Genomic DNA, 24,169 nt, shown 5'->3' on the forward strand with positions numbered 1-24,169 from the left:
TTGTCAACGATTGCGTTGACCCAAAAACGGAATCTGTAAAATCCTGTTTCCCGCCGGACTCTATAAAAAGTTGAACTGTTTACCTTCCGCTGCAGGCGGAAGTGTTAGCACGCTACCAAACTGGATAAAATGCAAAATGTATTCTCACGGTTCCGAAAGTTTAATTAAACAAGCAAGGTAAGTCTGTGAAACAGCTATTCCTTACGAATGTAATAGCCATATATCTTCCGTTATTGACACTTTTGCCACTGGTAATTTTTGTTTATGCCATTGCGAAATAGCTTCCGCATTTCCTCCGCTTTTTATAATATGAAAAACTAAATAAAATGCCACATACGAGCTTATTGATGAGTGTTTCACTGTTTCAGAGAGATTCAGGAGTCTGAGTTGCAAAAGTTTTATAACAGATTAATCAAGTTGCTGCAAGGAAAAGAATATGGGCACGAGACTGTGGACTCCTTGCAAAGGCTGCACCTAATTCTCTCTGCCACCAAGTACACAAGGACGTAAGTGTTACAAGTCTTTATTACAAGTGTCAGAGTATTCAAAGTATTTTAGGTTTATCCTCTGACTCGTAGTAGCTACAAGTACAGTGGTATGAAAACATATCTTAACCTTTTGGAATTTCTTACATTTCTGGAATTTCTAACATCTCGGCATGAAATCACCATCAAATGTGTTCTGATCTCTGTCAAAATCAGACAGATGTAAAAACTGTGTCTGCTTCAACTAAAACCACCCAAACATTTATAGGTCCTCATATTTTAATGAGGATAGTATGCAAACAATGATAGAAGGGGTAAAAAAAAAAAAAAGTGAACCCTCTACCTAAGGAGACTTAAAGAGCAATTGAAATCAATTTTTACCAAACAATTTAAGTCAGGTGTGTACCCAATCACTGATGAGTGGTCTAAAGCTGCCCTGTCAACTATAAAACACACACCTGCTAAAAATTGTCTTGATGAGAAGCATTGTCTGATGTGAATCATGGCTCGGTCAAAAGAGCTGTCTGAAGACCGGCGATCAAGGATTGTTGATTGTTGGGAAATGATACAAAACCATCTCTAGACTAAAAGTCTGGCTGTTCATCAATCGACAGTCAGAGAAGTTGTCTACAAATGGAGAGAATGGCACTGTTGCTTCTCTCCCAAAGAGTGGCCGTCCACCAAAGATGACTCCAAGAGTTCAGCGCAGATTACTCAGAGAAGTAAAAAAAGAACCCTAGAGTGTCTGCTAAAGACTTACAAAAATCACTGGCACTGTCCAATATCCCTGTGCACACAGCAACTATATGTAAAACTATGGCCAAGAATGGTGTTCATAGGAGGACTCCACGGACGAAGCCACTGCTGTCTTAAAAAAAAAAAAAAAAAAAAACGTTGTTCATTTAATGTTTGCAAAAAGGCACTTGGACACTCCACAGAAGTTTTGGCAAACAATTTTGTGGACTGATGAAACCAAAGTTGAATTGTTTGGGAGTAACGCACAACATCATGTGTGGAGGCAAAATTGAACAGCTCACCAACATCAACACCTCATCCCCACCGTGAAGCATGGTGGAGGGAGCATCATGATTTGGGGCTGTTTTGCTCACTCAGGGCCTGAACAAATTGCGATCATTAATGGAAGGAAGAATGAATTCAAAACTTTATCAGGGTGTTTTGTTGGAAAACCTGAGAGACCTTCTGTCAGATAGTTAAAGCTAAAGAGAGGATGGATGCTGCAACAAGACAAAGATCCAAAACACAGAAGTAAATCAACTTCAGAATGGTTTCAGAAGAACAAAATACAAGTTCTGGAGTGGCCAAGTCAAAGTCCAGACTTGAACCCCATCAAGATGCTGTGGCATGACCTAAAGATGGCGATTCAAGCCCGAAATACCCAGGAATCTGACTGAACTACAGCAGTTTTGTAGAGAAGAATGGACCAAGATTAGTCCTGATCGATGTGCCAGACTGATCTGCAGCTACAGGAAGCATCTGGTTGAAGTTATTGCTGCCGAAGGGGAGGGGGTACAAAATATTAAATTTGATGGTTCACTTATTTATTTTCATTTTCCCTCCTTTTGTCATTGTTTGCATACTTTCTTCATTAAAATATGAAAACTATAAATGTTTGGGTGTTTTTTTTTTTTTAGTTAAAGCAGACTGTTTTTTCATCTGTGCGATTTTAAAAAAGATCAGATCACATTTGATGGTGATTTAATGCAAAAATGTGAGAAATTCCAAAAGGCTCAGATACTTTTTCATACCACTGTAAGTGTATTTGCCACCCATGCTTTGCAAACCCCCAGTTTCCTCGTAGTCCAATATATAGTGTTTATTCATGTGTCTGATCCCATGTTTTTTTAATCCCAAAGGTTGCCACTCGAGCTTCAAAAGAGGCTTCTACCGCTCCTCTTTTCACCTGTGGAGCAGCTTCAGGTGCTGAGCTCAGCTGTGCTCAGAGAGGCACTGCCTTTCACTGGTCAGGCAGACATCTACAAGCAGGACAGCAATGGTCAGCTGAATAGCCATGCAGCAGCACTGCTGCTCTCTCAGGTATGCTTAAGTTCATTTGGCTAAATGACTCACTATTATACGAAATAATACTCATAGACATCATCACATCATAGGTTATGAAGTCTATGAAATACTGTATTAGGCAGTGGTTGTCCCTCCTGACTTAGTCCACCGTCTAATAAAAAAAAAAAAAAAAAAAGCACGATCACATTTTAACAACACCTTTGCTGCCATTGATGGCGATAGACTTCCAATCCATTTTGACTGGGGGGGCCGGCAGTGATTGAACAAGTCAAATTGGATTTAACCAATGTTTTTTTTTTGGGGGGGGGGGGGGGGGGGGGGGCTTTTGATTTTCATCTTGGTCTATCATTGTAATACACCAGGCACGTTTGTGATGAATTCAATTTGTATGTAGAGGTACCACTGTCCCGGACATTGAACGGGTCGTGTCCTAGTGTAATGTCCGGGACTTAACCGTGAAGCATAATGTGTGAAAGCAGCCGGTTATGACCAGTGTCACCGCGCGAAGGCGAATCATGTAAATATCATAGTGGGCCGATCGTCATTTCTTCTTTCTTCACAGTTAGATGAAAAGGGGCAAACAAACATCGCAATTATCAACATGGAAAAGTGGAAAGATGACTAAATTAAATTGGAAACATAACGAAATTAAATTGCTACTGGATCAAGGAGCTGAGGAAGAGACCGTCAACCGTCCATGTTTGGAAATATGTGGTTTATTTTGTTGCCGATGCCAACCAAAAATGACGTAATGTCTAGGTTGTAAAATTCCGTCCCCCGCCCTCCCCGCAGAGAAAGCGCTGCGTCGCCAAGACGGCACAAGTCTGAAAGTATCCAACCTGGGTAATTCCCTGTACATCTCTCCATGTCTGAAAGCCATGACACATGGAAATCCCACATCACATTAAACAGGAATTTAGCAGGTTACAAGTCCAAAAGGAGCTTAATGGACAACATATGAGTATACACACTACAGTATATGACCACCGTAATACACTCCCGATAAACAAAAACACCGCTGAGAGAAAGGGAAAAATGACACAAACGTGCACGGTAAAGACAATTTGTTCCATTATAAAGGGACCTATACCTCCCTTCTCATTTGGACAAAAATTTTGACTGGAATGGGCTTGATCGGGTTAGAATATGAAAACATTCTTTTTTCTAATTTATAAATGTATTTATCAAATTTTATATTTGTGTATTGTTCATGATTGGCCCAATTCCTCACTTTACTGAGCATTTGTCCACATTTTGCTCCAAACAGGCTGAATCCCGAGATGATTTGTCAGCTCTTTGCGCTCAGCTCCTCCGCAGTCTGGAAAACCGACCCTCAGAGGGGCCGAATTACTCATTCACACATACCCTGCCAATTGTCAACATCATCCTTACACACAGCCCTGAGAGTCTTACAGAAGGTAAGTTGCAAAGTTGTCAGTATAGCTTGGTAATGTTCAAAAAAAGAAAATTAAAAAAAAAAGCCCCTTTCAAATGTTCAATTTGTAGTGTTTGCTTTTACAAATAATATTTTTCTAAGCCTTGATTTTCCTACATTTGAATCACTACAGATAACATAACCCTTCTAAGTAAAAAGCTTGTTGATTGGCTGCGGTATGCAAGCACTACGCAAGGAGGTGGGGCTTCTTCAGGAGGATTCTTCACTGGATCCAGGTCACGTCAGGTGTGTATTTGATAGTGTTGCACCGATGCTCGTATCTGTAGTACCGATACGGCACTAAAATGACGTCAACGGAGAGGACTAAGAAATAACATGCCGACGCTGCGCAATATGCACAAGATCTAGTTTCCAACCGCCAGTCGCCCAACCCAAAATGGGCACCAGCTATGCACATTGCTGTAGAAAAAGGAGCACTTGTGGCCCTTCCCAGGTTGATTATAAACATCTAATAGTGTGGTGTCCATTCATCAATCAATCTGGGAATTTAAATGAGTTTATCACTAGAAGACGTCCAACGGTCCAATCCATTTGAAGTGGAAGGATGGCAGCGAATGAGTTCATTCGCTACCATCCTCCCACTTCAAATGGATTGGACGTCAAGCGCAGTCATTGGCAGCAACTGAATAAATACCTGACGCTTTGACATTGTTAAAATAATCTGTTAAGAATTGGTTGAGAAATAAGATAGTTGTAACTAATGCTGGAATGATTAATCGATTAACTTGAGTAATTCGATTAGGGGAAAAAAGGTTTGAATCAAATTTTGCTTTAAATGTTTGCATTTAGTTTTATTGATTTGCATAGATGCACTGCCCCCTAGTAGCAACAGTGAATATGACAACTCATTTAACATGAATGAGTCCAGCTGCTCCCTGTTAAGACCAACACAAGGTAAGTTTTGTTTGAGCTAATATGTTTTTTTATGCATTTGTAATTTATTTTATTGGTACTGTATATTGGGCAATTTTTGTGGGAATAGGTGTTATAACGATTTGTTTAGAGCACTAAAAAAATGCTACTATCTTATAGCATTTGAGCTTGCGGACATTTGCTATGCAAGTTAGCCAATTGCTCTTTTGTTATACTTAGATCCTCATTTATTTATTTTTCTATACATTTTGAGGCTAAGCCCAGGTATTTTAATTTATTTTAAACGAAAGTGCAATCCTGCATAGTTTGAAGAAACACTCAGGAATTTTATTTTTTATTCGCATTTAATCCTCTTTTGAAAGTGTAATCTTAGCAAGACTTTGTTTTAAATCTCCTAAAATTTATTCTGCAATGCATTAAGTGTTCCTAATCAGATTACTCAATTATTTGAACTAACTAGTTGATAGATTAATCGATTACTAAAATAATCAATAGCTGCAGCCCTGATTGTGCATTGACATTAAAAACTGGTATCGCTGCAACACTAGTATTTGAGTGATATCATTAACATTTGTCTTTCAAAAAGCCACTGTACTGTTTCAAACTTCCTGCCTTTTGTATGTTCCGTTAGCCGCTGCCAATAGCGGAGCTGGATGGGACGGTGTCAGGAGATTTCTTCACAGTGCTGTGTGTAGGTCAAGTTTTTACTGAAGACCAGTGGATGAATGTTTACTCCTTTTCCATGCTACGACATTGGCTCCTCACCTTCCACTCTGTGTCTGGTGGCACCATAACAGACGCTGGTATGAGCTCAACATTCAAAGCAGTTCACGTCAGGTCAGGATTGTACAAACTAGTGCATTGTGCTACTTATTTTTCATGTAGCTGGTTGGCAAGGCAAGAGAAATGAAATTTGTTTTAATTCTTCTTTGATTTGCAGTCACAATCCAGTAAGGACCGGGACACATAGTTGTGTTCCTCCCCCTCACACGCAGACAAAACAAGCAGTGAATTTTTCCATTTTGTTTATAGCAAATGTGTTGATCCGAGCAGACAACTGTTATTATCATTATACACAGAGCCTCTGTCGTCATTACTGATTGACAGCTGTTTGTCCCGCCTCCTGATGATGGCAGCTGCTGTTTTCAATTTTATTGCATGCAGTACTTACATATATTTGTTTTTTGTTTTGTAGGGAAACTACAGTAGTGGTACTACAATTGTATAATTATTTAATCCCATCTATGTAGCAAGTGTGTGCAAATTGGCCGCCATCTGCTGGCCAAATTGTGCATTGCAGGAACAGGTGTATCTTGCAACAATGACAATAGTAAAATATATACAGAATATTTTCCATCGTTTTGGCAATTATACTGTAGATTGTCACATCATACAGCACTAATTCAGCCTTTATTTAACCAAAATTAATGCACTTGAGTCCATTTATAATCTCCTCAATTTTACCTCAAGTCAAGTGTGAATATTTGGTGGGATGAAAGCTTTCAGAAAATTTCAGATTACATGCTTTTGTGTTTTTATCATTTCCAGCAAACAAGTTACAGCTTAGTCTTTCCCTCTCTCACTCATTTTCAAATGGTAAGAAGTGAATTTGGGAGCTGCACCTTGCATGTGTATCAAAGAATATAAATCGGTTAAATGCTCTCACAGCTTCTATTCCACTTTAAATCCTTTGTCTGATAATTAATAACCTCTATCTAAAGCATGAGCCATCCAGAAGCACTCGCAACTTGTTTCTCACTGTCTCAGGTTTGTTGTGGATTTAATATCTGCATAATGAAAAGTCATTTCATTAATCTACGTAGATTGTGTATTCATGTGACAGTTTCTTTTCTTACCCCCATTTTTATCCACTTGAGACCCTTAAAAAAACAGTATTCTTTACAATTTCTGTTTGACTGCCATTGATGATGATGAACAGCCAATCTTGTCTTTTTTCATCCTCCTGCTGTGAATTGAAATGAGTTTATCACTCCATTTGAAAATGGATTGGACGCCTTTTGCTGTCAATGGCAGCCATTGAGTTAAATGCTCATAAAAATACTTTTCTAAAGACTATTTCTTAGATTAATATCATTTTGTCTCATATTTTTCTCACATCTTTAGACGATCTTAATTCAAAAAAAAAAAAAAAATTCCACTTTGTGTAGTGAATCTACAGTATCTATGTGAAAATTCCATTTTGAACAAACATTCTCAAATACCAAGGATTTTCACACTACTACTACTACTTTTCACACTACGTTGATCTAGTGTTGATACTTTTGGCTCCTGATACAAAATTCCGACACTCAGCTGTGTGCTATTGGCCACTGCTGATACTGTACCGATAGGTTTTTTTGAAATAATATATATACAGTGTACATTTCTATTTTTAATACTAAACTGCTACATACTCAGTTGACTGTAAATTAATTCCTATCATGGCTCTGTCGGACGCCACTTAACTCATTGTTATTGACGTCGCTAGACGTCCGATCCATTTGAAGTGGTATGGTGACAGTGAATGAATGGATGGACATTTCCTTAGTGAAGAACTAATTGGTGGGAAGTTTATTTTTTTAACTCATTGGCTGCGATTGACAGTGCTAGATATCCAGTTTATTTGAAGTGGAAGGGCTGGCAGCGAATAATTGAATGTTCATTCACTGCCACCCTCCCACTTTAAATGAATTGGATGCCTACTAGTAATAAACTCAATCCACAGAAAAATTATTGGATGTCATTTGATTGGCCGTCTATAATCTTCAAAAGCACGACAAGCTCTGCTTTTTCTGTGTAGCTGGCATCTTGGGTAAACGCTACACAATACCCTTTCAGAAACAAAATTCAAAAAACAAATTCTTAGTTTGAATTTTTGTAAAATGACATTAAGCTGACAAATCTGATAATTCTGCTTTGTATCATAGCAAACTCTTCATCTGATTGCACTTTCTATTTCCAATTCTTTATCTAGCAACAACGCAATTATCTGTGGACATCTGTAGTCATCTCAAGCTCTGATCTGTGTCACGCTGTGTTACAGACGATAGGTCGGAGATTGACGGGTCTGTGGTTTCCATGGTTTCTGCCACATCCTCCTCCAGCCGCCTGCTTCCACCGAAGGAACGCCTAAGAGAAAAGGCCTTCCAGTACTGCCAGCGCCTCATTGAACAGAGTGATCGCAGTATGTGTGCGACTGTCAGTGCATGTGAATTTAATCCTTTCAGGCATAAATTATGATTATTTTTTTCCCCACTTATAGGGCATTCATTAAAGTCACTGGCTGCCATTGACGACGCTAGATGTCCAATACATTTTGACTGGGAGGGGCGATAAATGAACAAGCATTCACAGCCGGTCTTCCCGGTTTAAATGAATTGGATGTGTATCGCCATCAATGGCATGCAATGAGTTAAATACTCTGGGGGATAAAAAATCAATTTAAGAGTCATACTCGGGTTGGATGTAAAGCAATGATTTCTTAATATAGTAAATTTTTCCCTATTGCATATAGGTGAGCAACAGCTCTCTTGATAAACAGACTTTGTAGTGTTGTGTTGGTATTTCTATACACTGTGTGTACCTGGACGGCTGTAATGTTTCATTTTCAATCTTCAGAGGCCCAGAAGAGGACAGATATGGATCTACAAAAAGCTGTGAGCTTATCTTTATTTCTTCCTCAATCACACTACAGTTGTGTGGGAGATGGTCAGATACACTGTGTTCCGAAATTACTGTGCGACTAGTATTTTTGTGTTATTTATGTTGGAAAACTAATTTCTAATGAGTGTATTGTATTTGTGTCTTCCCCAGTGTCTTGTGGAAGCGGTGTCTATCTTGGACTGTGTGTGCGTAGAGGATGCGTCCTTTGTCTACCGGGTGTTCCCGTGTATTAAGGCGCTTTTTGGTCGTCTCAGCTCAGACTTGACATTCACCAGAGTCCTACTGCCCGTGGCACAGTTCTATCTCAATCATGGCAAGTAATATGCACAACATTATCATATGCGCGCATTTGTACGTCTCGTTGCAGGGGTAGACAATAAAAGAAATAAGCCACTGGCCCAGGTCAACGCGTCAGTTATTGATTCTAATAATCACGAAAAAAAGAACAATTTGCTTGGATAACATTAATTTTTTTTAGGTAGATTTAATGAAAAGGCAGTTTCTGCGCTAAAATGTTTTTATTATTTTTGTGTAACATCGGCTTGTAACAAACTGACATGTGGCGTAAGCATTTACGGGGCTTGTGGGATAGTCATGCCTGGGCAAAGCTTTCCTTTCTTCCCCCTACCGCTCTCTGGACGTCCCGGTCCATGGCTAACGATTTTCAAGCTAGACCATCGTTATGACGATATTTTCTCCGTAGTAACGCGGATAAATTATCACGTTATGTTTATACCATAGGTTTCATACTCGTTAACTTTTCTCGAACTTACTTGTCCGCATATGTGGACATTGATCAGTACACCTCACAGTAAACGTAGGTTTTTTTTGTCTCATCATAGCCGAACCAATTGAAGCGATCTCTTCACTGGGACTTCTCATGGAAAATTTTGGTTCCTTTATACCGATAACCTAATACAAAGTATCGTGATACTATTCCTTCTAAAAAAAAATTGGCATATTGTGATTAAGTTCAGTATTTTCTGTAATGTACTGATAAACATTAGACTTTTATATATATATTCATTACACACAACTGAAGTAGTTGACGGCTTTTATTGTTTTAATATTGATGATTTTGGCAAGAAAGTCAAGAAAAACCAAAATCCCTATCTCAAAAAATTTGCATATCATGAAAAGGTACTCTAAAGAAGCTACTAACCTAATCATCTGAATCAACGAATTAACTCAAAACCCCTGCGAAAGATTCCTGAGGCTTTTAAAAACTCCCACCCTGGTTTATTACTCAAAACCGCAAGACTGCCGACCTGACTGCTGTCCAGAAGGCCATCATTGACACCCTCAAGCAAAAGGCTAAGACACAGAAAGAAATTTCTGAGCGAATAGGCTGTTCCCAGCGTGCTGTGTCAAGGCACCTCAGTGGGAAGTCTGTGGGAAGGAAAAAGTATTGCAGGAAATGCTGCACAACCAGAAGAGGTGATCACACCCTGAGAAAAATTTTGAGGAAGGGCTGATTCCAGACCTTGGGGGACCTGCAGAAACCTGGAAATGGGCTACAGGTGCCACATTCCCCAGGTCAAGCCACTTTTGAACCTGAAAAAGCGGCAGAAGCGCCTGACCTGGGCTACAGAGAAGCAGCACTGGACTGTTGCTCAGTGGTCCGAAGTACTTTTTTTAGATGAAAGCAAATTTTGCATGTCATTCGGAAATCGAGGTGCCAAAGTTTGGAGAAAGACTGGGGAGAAGGAAATGCCTGAAGTCCAGTGTCAAGTATCCACAGTCAGTGATGGTCTGGGGTGCCATGTCAGCTGCTGGTGTTGGTCTACTGTGTTTTATCAAGGGCAGGGTCAATGCAGCTTGGTATCAGGAGATTTTGGAGCACTTCATGCTTCCATCTGCTGAAAAGCTTTATGGAGATGAAGATTTCATTTTTCAGCATGACCTGGCACCTGCTCACAGTGCCAAAACCACTGGTAAATGGTTTACTAACCGTGGCATTACTGTGCTCAATTGGCCTGCCAACTCTGGGATATTGTTAAGAGGAAGTTGAGAGACACCAGACCCAACACTGTGGATGAGCTTAAGGCCGCTATCGAAGCATCCATAACACCTGAGCAGTGCCACAGGCTGATTGCCTCCATGCCACGCCGCATTGAAGAAGTTATTTCTCCAAAAGGATTCCCGACCAAGTATTGAGTGCATAGCTGATATAATTAATTGAAGGTTGACTTTTTTTTTTTTTAATTGAAAAATACTTTTTTTGTATTGGTTGGATGAAATATGTTAATTTTTTTAGATGGGTATTTTTGGTTTTTCTTGACATTTTTGCCAAAATCATCAATATTATAACAATAAAAGGCTTGAACCACTTCAGGTGTGTGTAATGAATCTAAAATATATGAAAGTCTAATGTTTATCAGTACATTACAGAAAATAATGAACTTTATCACAATATGCTAATTTTTTTAGAAGGACTAGTATACCGTATTACCATATGTTCACACCTCTATTTTAGATTCATTCTGCTCTTTTTGTGGGAGCCAAACACCTCTTCAAAAAAATGTTTGTACCTAAATAGTAAATACCTGAGCACTAATTTTTGTTTGTTGTTGTTGTTCTTTATAGGTGAAATGGCTGCTGTAGACTGTGACTATGTATGGAACCTAGTGCTTGGTCGGTACCCAGCCGAGCTCTTTAATGACCCTTTTTTAGCCCACGAGCTTCTGCGCTTTTTGCGACTAAACCTCGAGAATGTGCAACTCCAAGTTCCCCAGTACACACGCAACTTTCCAAATATTCTTAAGGTAAAACAACTGGGAAAAAATTACAATCCTTAATTGTAAATGTACAGTGCTGGCCAAAAGTATTGGAACCCCTGCAATTTTGTCAGATAATGCTCAATTTCTCCCAGAAAATGATTGCAATTACAAATGCTTTGGTAATATTATCTTCATTTATTTTGCTTGCAATGAAAAGTAAAATAAATCATGATCATTTTACACAAAACTCCAAAAATGGGCCGGACAAAAGTATTGGCACCCTCAGCCTAATACTTGGTAGCACAACCTTTAGACAAAATAACTGCGAACAGCCGCTTCCGGTATCCATCAATTAGTTTTTTACAAGGCTCGGCTGGAATTTTAGACCATTCTTCTTTTGCCAACTGCTCTAGGTCTCTGAGATTTGAAGGGTGTCTTCTCCAAACTGCCATTTTCAGATATCTCTAAAGGTGTGCTAGGGGTTTCAGGTATGGACTCATTGCTGGCCACTTTAGAAGTCTCCAGTGGTTTCTCTCAAACCATTTTCTAGTGCTTTTTGAAGTGTTTTGGGTCATTGTCCTGCTGAAGACCCATGACCTCTGAGGGAGACCCAGCTTTCTCACACTGGGCCCTGTATTATGCTGCAATTTTTTTTGGTAGTCTTCAGATGTCATAATGCCATGCACACGGTCAAGCAGTCCAGTGCCAGAGGAAGCGAAGCAACCCCAAAACATCAGGGAACCTCCGCCATGTTTGACCGTGGGGACCGTGTTCTTTTCTTTGAAGGCCTCATTTTTTCCTGTAAGCTCTATCTTGATGCATTTTCCCAAAAAGCTCTACTTTTCTCTCATATGACCAGAGAACATTCCTCCAAAAGGTTTTTTGGTTTCTCAGGTACGTTTTGGCAAACTCCAGCCTGGCTTTTTTATGTTTCTGGGTCAGAAGTGGGGTCTTCCTGGGTATCCTACCATAGAGTCTCTGTTCATTCAGACGCCAACTGATGGTACAGGTTGACACTGTTGTACCCTGGGACTGCAGGACAGCTTGAACTTGTTTGGATGTTAGTCGAGGTTCTTTATCCACCATCCACACGATCTTTCGTTGAAATCTCGTCAATTTTTCTTTTCCGTCCACATCTAGGGAGTTTAGCCACAGTGCCATGGGCTTTGCACTTGTTGATGACACTGCGCATGGTAGACACAGTAACATTTAGGTCTTTGGAGATTGACTTGTGGCCGTGAGATTGCCCATGCTTCCTCACAATTTTCCTTCTCAAGTCCTCAGACAGTTCTTTGGTCTTCTTTCTTTTCTCCATGTTCAATGTGGTACACACAAGGACACAGGACAGAAGTTGAGTCAACTTTAATCCATTTTAACTGGCATCAAGTTGGATTTAGTTATTGCCACCACCTGTTATGTGCCACAGGTAAGTAACACGTGTTGTTAATTACACAAATTAGAGAAGTATCACATGATTTTTCAAAGGGTGCCAATACTTGTTTTGAGTTTTGTGTAAGTTGATGATGATTTAATTTTTTTTTTCCCATTCTCTTCTGTGTGTTTTCATTACAAGCAAAATAAATGAAGCTATTACTACCAAAGCATTTGTAATTGCAATCCTTTTCTGGGAGAAATTGAGCATTATCTGACAGAATTGCAGCGGGGTCAATACTTTTGGCCAGCACTGTATACATGCTGACGAGCATATGCTTTATGTCTCACAGTTCTTAGCGTGGGACAGCCCTGCGGTAGTGGATGATTTTGTTGATCTGTTGCCCTCTATGGTGACACCGGCTAGTGCGCTGGAGCTTCTGCATACTTTGTTGGACCTCCCCTGTCTCTCTGCTACCCTGCTCTTGCAACTCAGGTGCACATTTGATAGATGAACATTTGCCAGATTTGGGTGGGGCGTGTACTTGGGCTAATTTTTTTTTAACCAACATGTGTTGCAGGTCTATGTTCCTTCCCATTTCTGATTCGGGAGGTCGCAACCTGGCATTAATGGACGCATTCCGAAATCCGTCTTACAGAGGCCTATTTCTTTTCCTTCTTCGAAGTGAAGCAGGCTCAGGTAATCACACAATTTTATGTTTGAATTTAAAACATTGTAGGTTGGAAGTGATGTCACAATATTAACATTTTTAACTCGATACTCCAAAAAATGCTCTATGCCATTTTCGATGCGACATTAAAAAAAAAAAAAAAAAAAAAATTTTTTTATGTTTTTTTTTTTAAACGAAGTGTTGCTCCATTGGTGGTTGTTATTTTTCACCACAAAAACTTCCTCAAATTGCCCCAAAAATTAACAGGAAGTGACCTGGGAATGGCCTCAAGATCATCAGAAAGTGACCTGAAATCAACAGGAAATGATCCAAAATGTACAAGAAGTAATAATGTAATCTCCCAAAAATGAACAGGAAGTCACCTAGAAATACCCTAAAATTAACAAGGAAGTGACCCTTAATTAACTTATTGTCTGCCAATTCAGTTAATTTAAGCCGGCTGGCTGTGATGATTTTCTATTTGATCATTTGCCCCTATATGTCCAAAATGAATTGGACATCTAGTACCGTCAATGGCAGAAAATGCTAAAATCTACATTACCATAGTGCAAAATCAAATTTAACACATGACCGATTTTTGTTGTAGTGCAAAAACAGTAGTACAAAAAACTAGGGCTGCAGCTATCGATTATTTTAGTAGTCAATTAATCTATGAACTAGTTAGTTCGAATAATCGAGTAATCGGAAAAGGAACATAAAAAATGGAAATAGCTGAGCCTCAAATGGTATTAAAAATAAATGAGTATGTACAACAAAAGAACAACTGGCTACCTTACATGGCAAAAGTACGCTAGCTTAAATGCTATAAAATACGGGGTTTTTCCAATGCTCTTAACAAATGCTTCAGACTCATATTCCCACAAGAAACTGCTCAATATACATATAAACTTAATTATGAATGCATTAAAAAAACATTAGCCCAAAGAAAAACTTGGCTTATGCTGGTCTTAACAGGGAGCAGTTTGATTCAGCCATGTGAAATGAGGCAGACCAGAGGGCAAGGTATCCACCCTAATCAATAAACTAAATGTAAACACTTTCAAAATATAACATTACAACACCACTTTAATTAAACGAATACTCGAGGCAACAAAGTTTTATTCAAATATTTTTTTCTAATCGAATACTCGAGTTAATCAATTAATCGTTGCAGCACTACAAAAAACGAATAATTGAGTATCAGTACTTTTGCAATCAAATATCAGAATACAAACTTTCGGTATACTTTTGACAACCCTAGTGTGGAATAGGGATAAGTTATGACAACTTCTGTGAAGTTGGCCCTCCATCAGATGCATTTTTTTGCATAAAAATGATGTCAATCGTTTGTGCTAAGCCCCCCCCCCCCCCCCCCCCCCCATTTTGATTAAAAAATGGTGTCAATCGCACGCATCATTTGTGCTGTAAAAAGTTTTGTTTGTGCTGCTATCGTTTTGTAGTTATTGAGATATTAATTTCGAGTGATGACGTTACTCGCAGCTTTTCTGTATCCAACTCCCGCGGCTGAAGGAGCGTACCAAGTCTCTCAAATACAGAGGGGTGTCCCAACACCTAGCGCAAACGTAGAACTAACAAATGGCGCCCGTTCGGGTCCATTTTGCAGTAAATGGGGGGGGCTTGAGATTTTAATTTTGAATGATGTGAATCGCAGACCCCATTTACTGCAAAATGGACCTGGAGGGGTGCCATTTGTTTGTGCTACATTTACGCTAGTTGTTGGGACACCCCTCTGTTATTGAGAGAGTTAGTACGCTCAGTCAGCTGCGACGGAGGGGCTGCAATTGTCGTCATCACTCGAAATTAATATCTCAATATGTATAAAACGATAGCACAAACGAAAAATTTTACAGCACAAAACTAGCATAAACGAATGGCACCATTTCGGGTCCATTTTGCAATAAATGGGGGGCTGCGTGACGCCATCACTCGAAATTAATATCTCAGTGTCTCAAAAACGAGCACTAACAAAAAAATTTTACAGCAGAAACAAACCATAAACAATTGACGCCATTTTTATTCAAAAGGGGGGGCTGATTGACCTAAGATTGACCTATAAAATAATTGTAAATATCTTACAAACGATAGCAGCACAAACAAAACTTGACATCATTTTTATATACATTTGCATCTAATAGGGGGCGAACATCACGGAGGTGTTATGACAACACCAGACCAGACTATAGGCAACATTTAATTCTGCACAAATATTACTAACAACTGTGTCTGTGTCATTTTTGCACAGGTGACACGATTGACCGACTGAGCACACTCCTCGAGCTGTTATCCGAGGCTGCAGATTGGCCGAGAGTTGTTCAGTGTGCCCAGATCGTCCCTATTCTGCTCCACATTTTCTTCAACACAGTCGTCAAAGTGAGGAAAACTAATGTTTTGGGGGCGTCTTTACCAACCTTTAGTAAGCCAGTTAGGTTACGTGACTACGAAGTGAAAAGTGTGTGCTCACAAATGCTTATATGTCAAAGGTGGCTGACAAGAAGCTTTTAGGCCAAGTGATTCTGGTACTCCTGGAGAGAAGTAGCCTCCTCCTTAACATTCCTAAGTACATCACAGAGATACACAGGTAGCACGTACTAGAAGAAAAAAGTGCTAATCCTCTGTGGTCAAGTTGGCTTGTTTCAACATGGTTAATTTGTCTCTGCAGGGTGTTCAGCCTACAGCTTACGAGCTTGTGCAAACTTCACCCCTCTTTGGTTATGGACCAATCCCACGAGCTGCTGGAGTTTGCTGGAGCCACGTCCAATGTTTACAGCAAACAAGAAATTTACACACATGTGGTAAAAAAGATATTTTTTTAAATGGTGGTTTCTGACTGATATTGCAATAGCTGCATAGATTTGAGTGTTAAGATGTTCTCCAAATTGATTTGATTTTAAATGTGTCCGTTTTCAGGTTTTGGTGCTTGGCGAGTACCTTTCTGTGTCATATGACGCTCGTTGCTCCGTGAAGCTCATCACTTCCTGTTTTGAGACTTTAGAAGCAGTGTTGTTTGAGATCACATCATCTGCCCCGCCTCCTGGAGCCAGCTGCCCCGCCCCTCGCGTCATCACCACTCTGATAAGCGCCCTTGCTAAGCTGGCATCACGATCACATGACCTAATACCCAGGTCGGCTCAGGGAATGTTATACAATATTAACTAACTCTAACTGCATGTCAATCTATTAGGGTTGTCACAAGTATTGAAGTATCGATACCGAAATGTTGCATCCAGAATGATATTTGATTGCAAAAGTATCGATACTCAATTATTTGTTTTTGCACTACCACAGGTCACCAGAATTTGTTCTCATGGGGGTAAATTTGATTTTGCACTACTCTTGATAATAATGGAGAATATCTTTGCATTTTCCTTGTTAACTCACTGGTTGCCACTGACGTGAGAATGAACAAAAGTTCATTCGCTCCTAGTACAAAAAAATTGGACGTCTCGTGCCGTCAACGGCACTAAAAGCTGAGCATTCACAGTTAGTCCTCCCAGTTGAAATGAATTGGGTGTTGTCGATGTCAAAGGCAGGCATTGAGTTATTATAGTACAGGTAGTCCCTGGGTTAACTTGGCTTGATTTTGATTTTACGACGCCAGAGTCTCGTCCGCCACTTTGTCAACCAACAGTACCTTATTGTACATCACAGTATCTTATTTTTCATTTACTTTATTAATAGGACTGTTTTGACCTTTAGAGAACTGTGTATTCGATTATAATGTTGACTTTTGTTTTGTGATGCATGCTTTTATTTTGGCGCAGGAAACGTACAGCTACGGTGGCTGAGAGGTGTCAGGCGAAATGCAAAGTCCAAACACTTTGCCAATAGAAAAAAACACGAACCCAAATTGCAAACGCTTTGCAAAAGAAAAAAGCACGAATGCAAACTGCCACAACACGATCCCCAATTCCTAAAGCGCGATTGCAAATTGGCAAAAGCACGAACCCCAACTGCAACAACACGACAGCAAATGGCTCGCAGCACGAATGCAAATTGTCACAACACGATCCCCAATTCCTAAACCGCGATTGCAAATTGTCAAAAGCACGAATCCCAACTGGGGTGTCCTAAGAACTAGCAAACACGAACGTAGCACAAACGAATGGCACCACATCGGAACCATTTTGCTGTAAATGAGGGGCTTAGAGGGATGTCAGCACTCGAAATTAGTATCTCAAGCCCCCAATTTACTGCAAAATGGACCCGAATTTGTGTTATGGTCGTGCTAGTTATTATGGCACCCCTCTGTTATTGAGAGAGTTGGTACGCTCCATTAGCCTCGGGAGCTAAACTGAGGAAAAGCTACGAGTGATGTCACCACTCGAAATTAATATCTCAATAAAAGCATAACACTGGAGCTACAAAACCGTTGCAGCACAAACGATTGACATCATTTTTATATAAATTTGCGTCTGATGGGGGCAACTTCATGGAGGTCCGTATAGATGGTCACAAAGCACATTTAAAGTGTATAAAGTGTCGTCTTTTTTTTTTTTTTTTTTTTTTTTTAAACTTCCGGGTCATCCTCTTGCCGTTGTGTTGCGTGATTTTGCTGCTGTGCTGTGAGCCGTTTGCTGTTGTGCTACGAGCTATTTGCTGTCGTGTTGTGGCAGTTGGGATTCGTGCTTTTGCCAATTTGCAATCGCTGTTTAGGAATTGGGGATCGTGTTGTGACAATTTGCATTCGTGCTGCGAGCCATTTGCTGTCGTGTTGTTGCAGTTGGGGTTCGTGCTTTTGCCAATTTGCAATCGCGCTTTAGGAATTGGGGATCGTGTTGTGGCAGTTTGCATTCGTGGTTTTTTCTTTTGCAAAGTGTTTGTAATTTGGGTTCGTGCTTTTGCCAATTTGCAATCACGCTTTAGGAATTGGGGATCGTGTTGTGGCAGTTTGCATTCGTGCTTTTTTCTTTTGCAAAGCGTTTGTAATTTGGGTTCGTGCTTTTTTTCTATTTGCAAAGTGTTTGGACTTTGCATTTCGCCTGACACCTCTCGGCCACCATATAGAGCAGATAGTACTTCCGTACGCGAGTAAGAGCGCATGTACACACAAAGAAGACCGTATTTGCGCACACGAAGAGCAAGAGAGGGGAAAGATTACAGCTTAGCTCGCTGTCTAGCTAAGACTTAGCTGGAACGTCTTGGTAAGGACAGTACAATGACGTATAATACAAGTTTTTACATAGTTATTTTGAGATTTAGGGTGAATTTTTGGGGTACTTAAAAGGGTTCATTCCGCCTTACGAGGAAATTCTGGTTACATCGCCAGCGTGAGAACGGGACTCATTTGTAACCTGGGGACTACCTGTACTTTCTTGTTAATTTTACAGTACTTATGGGTCACTACTCACTTCTGGTACATTTTTGGGCATTATGGGCAACCTTCCATTGGTTTTGGGGTACTTACGGGTCACTCTCGGTCTCTGTTGATTTTGGTGTATTCCTGGGTCACTTCCTGTTTGTTCTGGGTCACTTTCTGTTTATTCTTGGGCAGTTCGAGAATTTTATTTTTTCACAATAATAATGACCAGCAATGGAGAAACACTGTTTTTTCTGTGTACTATCAAAAATTGAATTATATTTTTGAGTATCAATATCAAGTTGAAAATTTCGTGAGAACTGTATGATCTGTAATGTTTTTGTTTTTTTAACATCCATAGGGTGTCCCTGTTCCTTTCTAAACTGAGGAAAGTATCTAGTGGTGGATCTGTTTCATGGTGCGAGGACGAAGAGGACCTTGCTTCCATAGTAACTCTTGGGGAGGAGTTGTGCGCTCTCCTGAAGACTCCTGGTGTTGCACAAAGCGTCCTGAACCCACCACCGCACGTCACTACACCGCAGTGGCACCAAGACGCCAACGTGGCCATGCCGCTCCAACTGCGAGCGCTCACAACACTCATGCAGGGGCACACGTCACGTTCTCAGCAAACGCCTACTTCTCCGTCACCCTATACAAGCATGTAAACCAACATCAGTGTCCAAGCTGTATACCTGCTTCTGTTTAGAGTTGAGGGTGAGCTGAAATCTTTCACAACTGACTTTTCGCTGAATGGTCCTTGAGATTTGAACTTGGGAGCCTTTGAGTAATCCATGAACAAAATTATCCACCTTTATACTGCAGCACTTTTTGTAAATACATGCCTAATCATGAGAGGAAAAAAGATGAAAAACACATCTGTTTACAGTAATATATTATCTTTTTTCCTTTGCTGCCGTTGACAGCGATAGACGTCCAAGTCATCTGAAGTGGGACAGGTGGCAGTGAGTGAACAAATGTTAATTTGCTGCCACCCGCCCCCTACAAATGGATTGGACGTCTGCTAATGATGAACTCATTTCAATTCACGGGAGAAGGATGAATGGAAATCTATCATTGTCAATAGCACTGAAAGAGTTAATGCAACTTAATTTCATTTTACAAATCATTTTGATTTATAGAAAAATGTGGGGGAAAAAATATCTCCAGAGCCTCCAGATTTGCCGGTCAGAGGTGTTTGCAAAACATTTGGGGAAGTTTTTGAAGTATAGGGATTTATTAGTAAAAAGTGCATAAAGTTTTGACAAAAATATGGCAACAAAAAAAAATAACAGTTGCAAGTGACATTTTACCTCATCTGTAAAGGACTCGAGCGTCATCAAATCAAAGAACCTTCACTTCAAATGAGCATTGATATTGTTCATACAAATTTGAACTGAACTGAATGATGAGACTACTGCTGCATAGTAGTGCTGTACAGTACAGTATGTGTAGCCAAAATGATATAAAACTTCCTATTTTATTTTGTCATTATCGCCATAATTAGACCTGTTCCTGCAATGCACATTTTGGCCAGCAGATGGCGCCCAACTTTGCTGACTTGCTGAAGTTTGGATTCCATATGCCAGGGGTCCCAAAATTATTCCATATCGGGTCGCAGTGGATGCTGGATTTCTTTTCAACAAAAAGGGATCTTTCCACCAATCTGGTGTCTAACAAGTGTAATCAGTTGATTGTAGTCAGGTGCTGCTTGTTTTAGCAGAAACCTCATTGGTTAAACGGTATGTGCTCAATTGGAACAAAAACCAGGACCCACAGCGGCCCTTAAGTTTGGACACTATAGATGTGACCGAAAATTCTGCACCAAAAATAGCTAAAATTGCATTCTCAGTTTTATATTACCACCGAAAAGTGTGAAAAACCGTACTCCTCTTGTGATGTGATTCATTGGAAAATAATGAAATTTTAAAAATTAAAAAGTTGAATTGTATAGGCCTACATGAGTATTATTCGTTTATTCGGCCAAGTGTTTCCGATATTCAGTTTTGGCCAAGAATTTTGCTTTCATTACATCTCTTGGACACCCCTGCCGTATGCCATATTAGCACCAGCAATCAGACACCAGATATGCCTATCGCCACGCAATAGCAAATTGGCTTCCCCTGTTGACCGTACATGAGTAATGCATGCAAGACAAAAGTAGTAGCACATTAATCAACACAGACAACACAATTCGTTCCAATTTTATAAGTAATTTATTATTGCTATTATTCTAACTTAATACACAGCTGTCTTAAAATTCAAAACCACACATAAGTATTAGTAAATAATGAGCTATCTTTACATTTGAGCAAAAGTATGTGTGCTACTGTGCTGCTCATGCTCACACCGGATAGTTTTAGGTTTCATCATTACTTGATGCATTTAACATTTGTTGCAGGTCAATTTAATGGCAAGTCAAAAGTGTGAAAAGCTATCATAATTGATAGTTTTTCACCAAATGTATTATATCAAGGCATGTCATTATTGTGATAAAAAATGGATTTTATTCAATATCACACGGCACCACGGCACCAGCTTGTGAACTTGAAGTACTTTCATTTTTCATTAACAAAAGTGAAAAAGTGAAATTTGATGCATTGGAACAGAGGGAAAAAAATGAAAAACATTCTAATTAGGCTTGATTTCCTGCCTTAAAACTGCCTGAATGTACAGTGTAACATAACCTTGGGTATTCCACCTAGTGCAAATGATGCAAGCTAAAACCCAGGAGAGTAAAATATTCTTTTGCTGTTAATATTCATCTCAGAGTTCTCATTTAACCAAATATTGGTCATCTAAACGTTGTTGCAAATCAATGTTGTACCTATAAGGTAATGAAAATAAAAGACTTCTACTATGACTAGTCCTCTCAAAATGATTATAGAAGCATATTTAGTGATTTAGTGCTGCCTGAATGTACGCGTAACATATACTGTATACAGTGATCCCTCGCTACTTCGCGCTTCAAACTTCGCACCCTCAGTCCATCACGGATTTTTCAATTAAAAAATTAAATACAGATGAGCCGTCCCGAGCCGATCGCGTTGTCTCACTCTCCCTCTACCTGCTCTTTAATGGTCAGGCAGTGTACTGGAGTTGCTTATTAGGGTGAACGATGATTGACCAACAGTTAAGCTTTGATCTTGCCAGAGGCGCTGGTAGGCCGAGATTTCAAAGTTTAACTTGCTGTGGCAACTCATTGTGTGTAAGTGAGCAGCTTGAGTAGTCACTCAATAACGCATTTAATAAAGACAAACACTTTTCAACTTTTTTTTTTAAATAGATTGGGCGTCAACATTTTTTCTTTCAGTGGGACAGTAACATGTTTAAAACTTATAATTATTACATTTGAAGTGCATAAAAACAATTTATTGAAATTATATATACATTAAAGTTTTTTTTAAATATATATTGAAGAAAAAAGTCTTATATGTATCTCTTTCCAATGAAAAATCTGAATAAATACAGTGAACACACAAAAAAAAATTAGAGCGGGGGGGGGGGGGGGTGCGCTACTTCATGGTTATTCATTCATCACTGCTGGTTCTGGTCCCCATTAACCGCGAAAAACGAGGGATCACTGTACATCAAAAAGCATTGACGGAAAAAAAATAAGAACATTATAAAGATTTTTTTTCAATGTGACAATATAAAAGTAAAAAAGGATGAATTTATGAGAACAATTCCAATTTATTCATAATGTTTTTTTAATTATACCCAAAACATTTATTGTTAAATACAATTTTTATTTAATTTTCTATAATTACTTCAACTTTTTAAAAATATATCATTTTAATTATTTTAAAAGATTTTCCGATTTTTCGCTGTATTTTTTTCAATTTAATTTTCTATATTTTGTATTAATACTATTCGTATTCCACCAATGCTTTATGTAAATTCAGGCATCAAGGGTTTCAACGCTGTGCTTTACTATCATCAAGGACTTGTTTAGAGTAGTTACATTATCGTCTCTGACCTATCAAATAGCAGCTATTTATTTAAGACCACTTCTTTTTCTGCCTCAGACATTGTGTTTTCTCAGCAAGCAACTTGGAATGGATTCTCTCAGTGTGAGAGAGGCTCGCCATCACCTGGAGGTCTCCATGAGGGTCTGAGGCAAGTAGAGGTGCCTCCAGATGGCGTAGTAGTGAATTCCTGCTCCGGCTGCCACGAAAAGATGCCAAATAGCGTGAGCGAAGGGGACGAAACCATCGCTCTTGAAGAAGACCACACCCACTACGTAGAAGACTCCTCCCATGGCGAGTTCACACACACCTTCGTGGTCCACCTGCAATACGGAAAGCAATACTAGGTGACATTTCAACCTTTATAAAATATTTTCGTAACATTTGTGATATGTTGACTGACTACTAGTTGAATGACACCTCTTATATATTTTGAGGGGGTCTGTACTGCTTTCACCGGTGCTAATTCACTTTGAGAAGGGTGGCAGGAACCCTGCCACACAAAAAAAACTACAAATGTGCTGACTGCTTTACGGCTTATGCCACTTCCCCTCTTTCCCCATTCATTATTAAGATGGAAGTCAATGCGAACGCTTTGACGCGAATTCTGGAAATATGGCAGAGCAAAAAAAGAGACAAAAAGTTTTGTCCGAGGTGGAAAAAAAGGGAGGCTACCAGTACACTCAAGAATAAACATTGGGCCGGCGATCACTCGCTGGCGTGAAGCCCCAACTGAACCACACTGACAAGTTTTACTTTTCACCAGGTTTGCACAGACTGCACACGGATCTTTTCTAGATCAATCAGGTTTCTGGACTGTCGTTGAAAAACACTGAGTTTGAGCTTCCTCCAAAAATTTTCTATTGAGTTTAGGTCTGGAGACTGGCTAGGCCCCTCCAGAACCTTGATATGCTTTTTACGAAGCAATTCCTTGGTTATTCCGACTGTCTGCTTCGGGCCACTGTCATGTTGGAAGACCCAGTCACGACCCATTTTCAATGCTCTAACTGAGGGAAGGAGGTTATTCTGCCAAATCAAATCACAAATACATGGCCCTGTTCATCCTCTCCTTAATACAGTGCAGTCGTCTAGTCCTATATGCAGAAAAACACCCCCAAACCATGATGCTACCACCCCAATGCTTCACAGTAGGGATGGTGTTCTTGGGATGGTACTCATCATTCTTCTTCCTCCAAACACTATGAGTGGGATTAAGACCGAAAAGTTCCATTTTGATCTCATATGATCAAATGACCTTCTCCCATGACTCTTCTGGATAATCCAAATGGTTATTGGCAAACTTAAAATGGGCCTGGACATGTGCTGGTTTAAGCAGGGGAACTTTTCGTGCCATGCATGATTTTAAAATGAAGCACGGACATTAAGACTTGTAGTTCTTAAAAGAATGTTGTATGAGTTACGCCCTGAAAATATGCCCTGTAGCAAACTCAGATCACCAATCTGCTCGTGCACGTGCCTGCTGTGTGATCTCAACAACCGTACAATGGAGCTGCTTGATTGGACGCTAAGTTCACTGGACAGAATTTTTTCAACAATGCGACCTACACCTAACCGACGGCCATGTCCGGCCAACACCTTCACGTCTGG

At 39.7% G+C, this 24,169-nt stretch overlaps 2 protein-coding genes across 6 annotated transcripts in view; one reads left to right on the forward strand and one right to left on the reverse strand.

The window, feature by feature from the left end:
- Positions 1–58: 58 nt before the first annotated feature.
- ap5z1 (adaptor related protein complex 5 subunit zeta 1) lies at positions 59–21,456 on the forward strand. 5 transcript variants are annotated; one of them, XM_057861360.1, is made up of 19 exons: positions 59–177; positions 369–506; positions 2,360–2,540; positions 3,793–3,943; positions 4,094–4,206; positions 5,486–5,657; positions 6,403–6,450; positions 7,898–8,038; positions 8,473–8,510; positions 8,668–8,830; positions 11,104–11,282; positions 12,962–13,104; positions 13,190–13,308; positions 15,543–15,670; positions 15,781–15,878; positions 15,960–16,092; positions 16,208–16,422; positions 16,586–16,610; positions 18,958–19,134. In XM_057861360.1, the coding sequence occupies exons 1-19, from the start codon at positions 137–139 to the stop codon at positions 18,976–18,978; spliced, it is 2,247 nt and encodes a 748-aa protein (XP_057717343.1). In that variant the 5' UTR covers positions 59–136; the 3' UTR covers positions 18,979–19,134. The 5 variants fall into 5 exon arrangements, with proteins under 5 accessions (XP_057717343.1, XP_057717338.1, XP_057717342.1 ...); XM_057861355.1 differs by lacking the exon at positions 16,586–16,610 and having other exon boundaries at positions 18,958–21,456; XM_057861359.1 differs by lacking the exon at positions 18,958–19,134 and having other exon boundaries at positions 16,586–17,095.
- Positions 17,352–24,169, reverse strand: part of mmd2a (monocyte to macrophage differentiation-associated 2a) — a 45,144-nt gene continuing 38,326 nt past the window's right edge. The window contains exon 7 of the mRNA XM_057861361.1: positions 17,352–22,884. Coding sequence (XP_057717344.1) covers positions 22,684–22,884 — 201 coding nt within the window. The 3' untranslated portion in view covers positions 17,352–22,683. The remainder of the gene's footprint in view (positions 22,885–24,169) is intronic.

The sequence above is a fragment of the Corythoichthys intestinalis genome, chromosome 16 (genome assembly GCF_030265065.1).
Source record: "Corythoichthys intestinalis isolate RoL2023-P3 chromosome 16, ASM3026506v1, whole genome shotgun sequence".
In the NCBI taxonomy this organism is placed as follows: Eukaryota; Metazoa; Chordata; class Actinopteri; order Syngnathiformes; family Syngnathidae; genus Corythoichthys; species Corythoichthys intestinalis.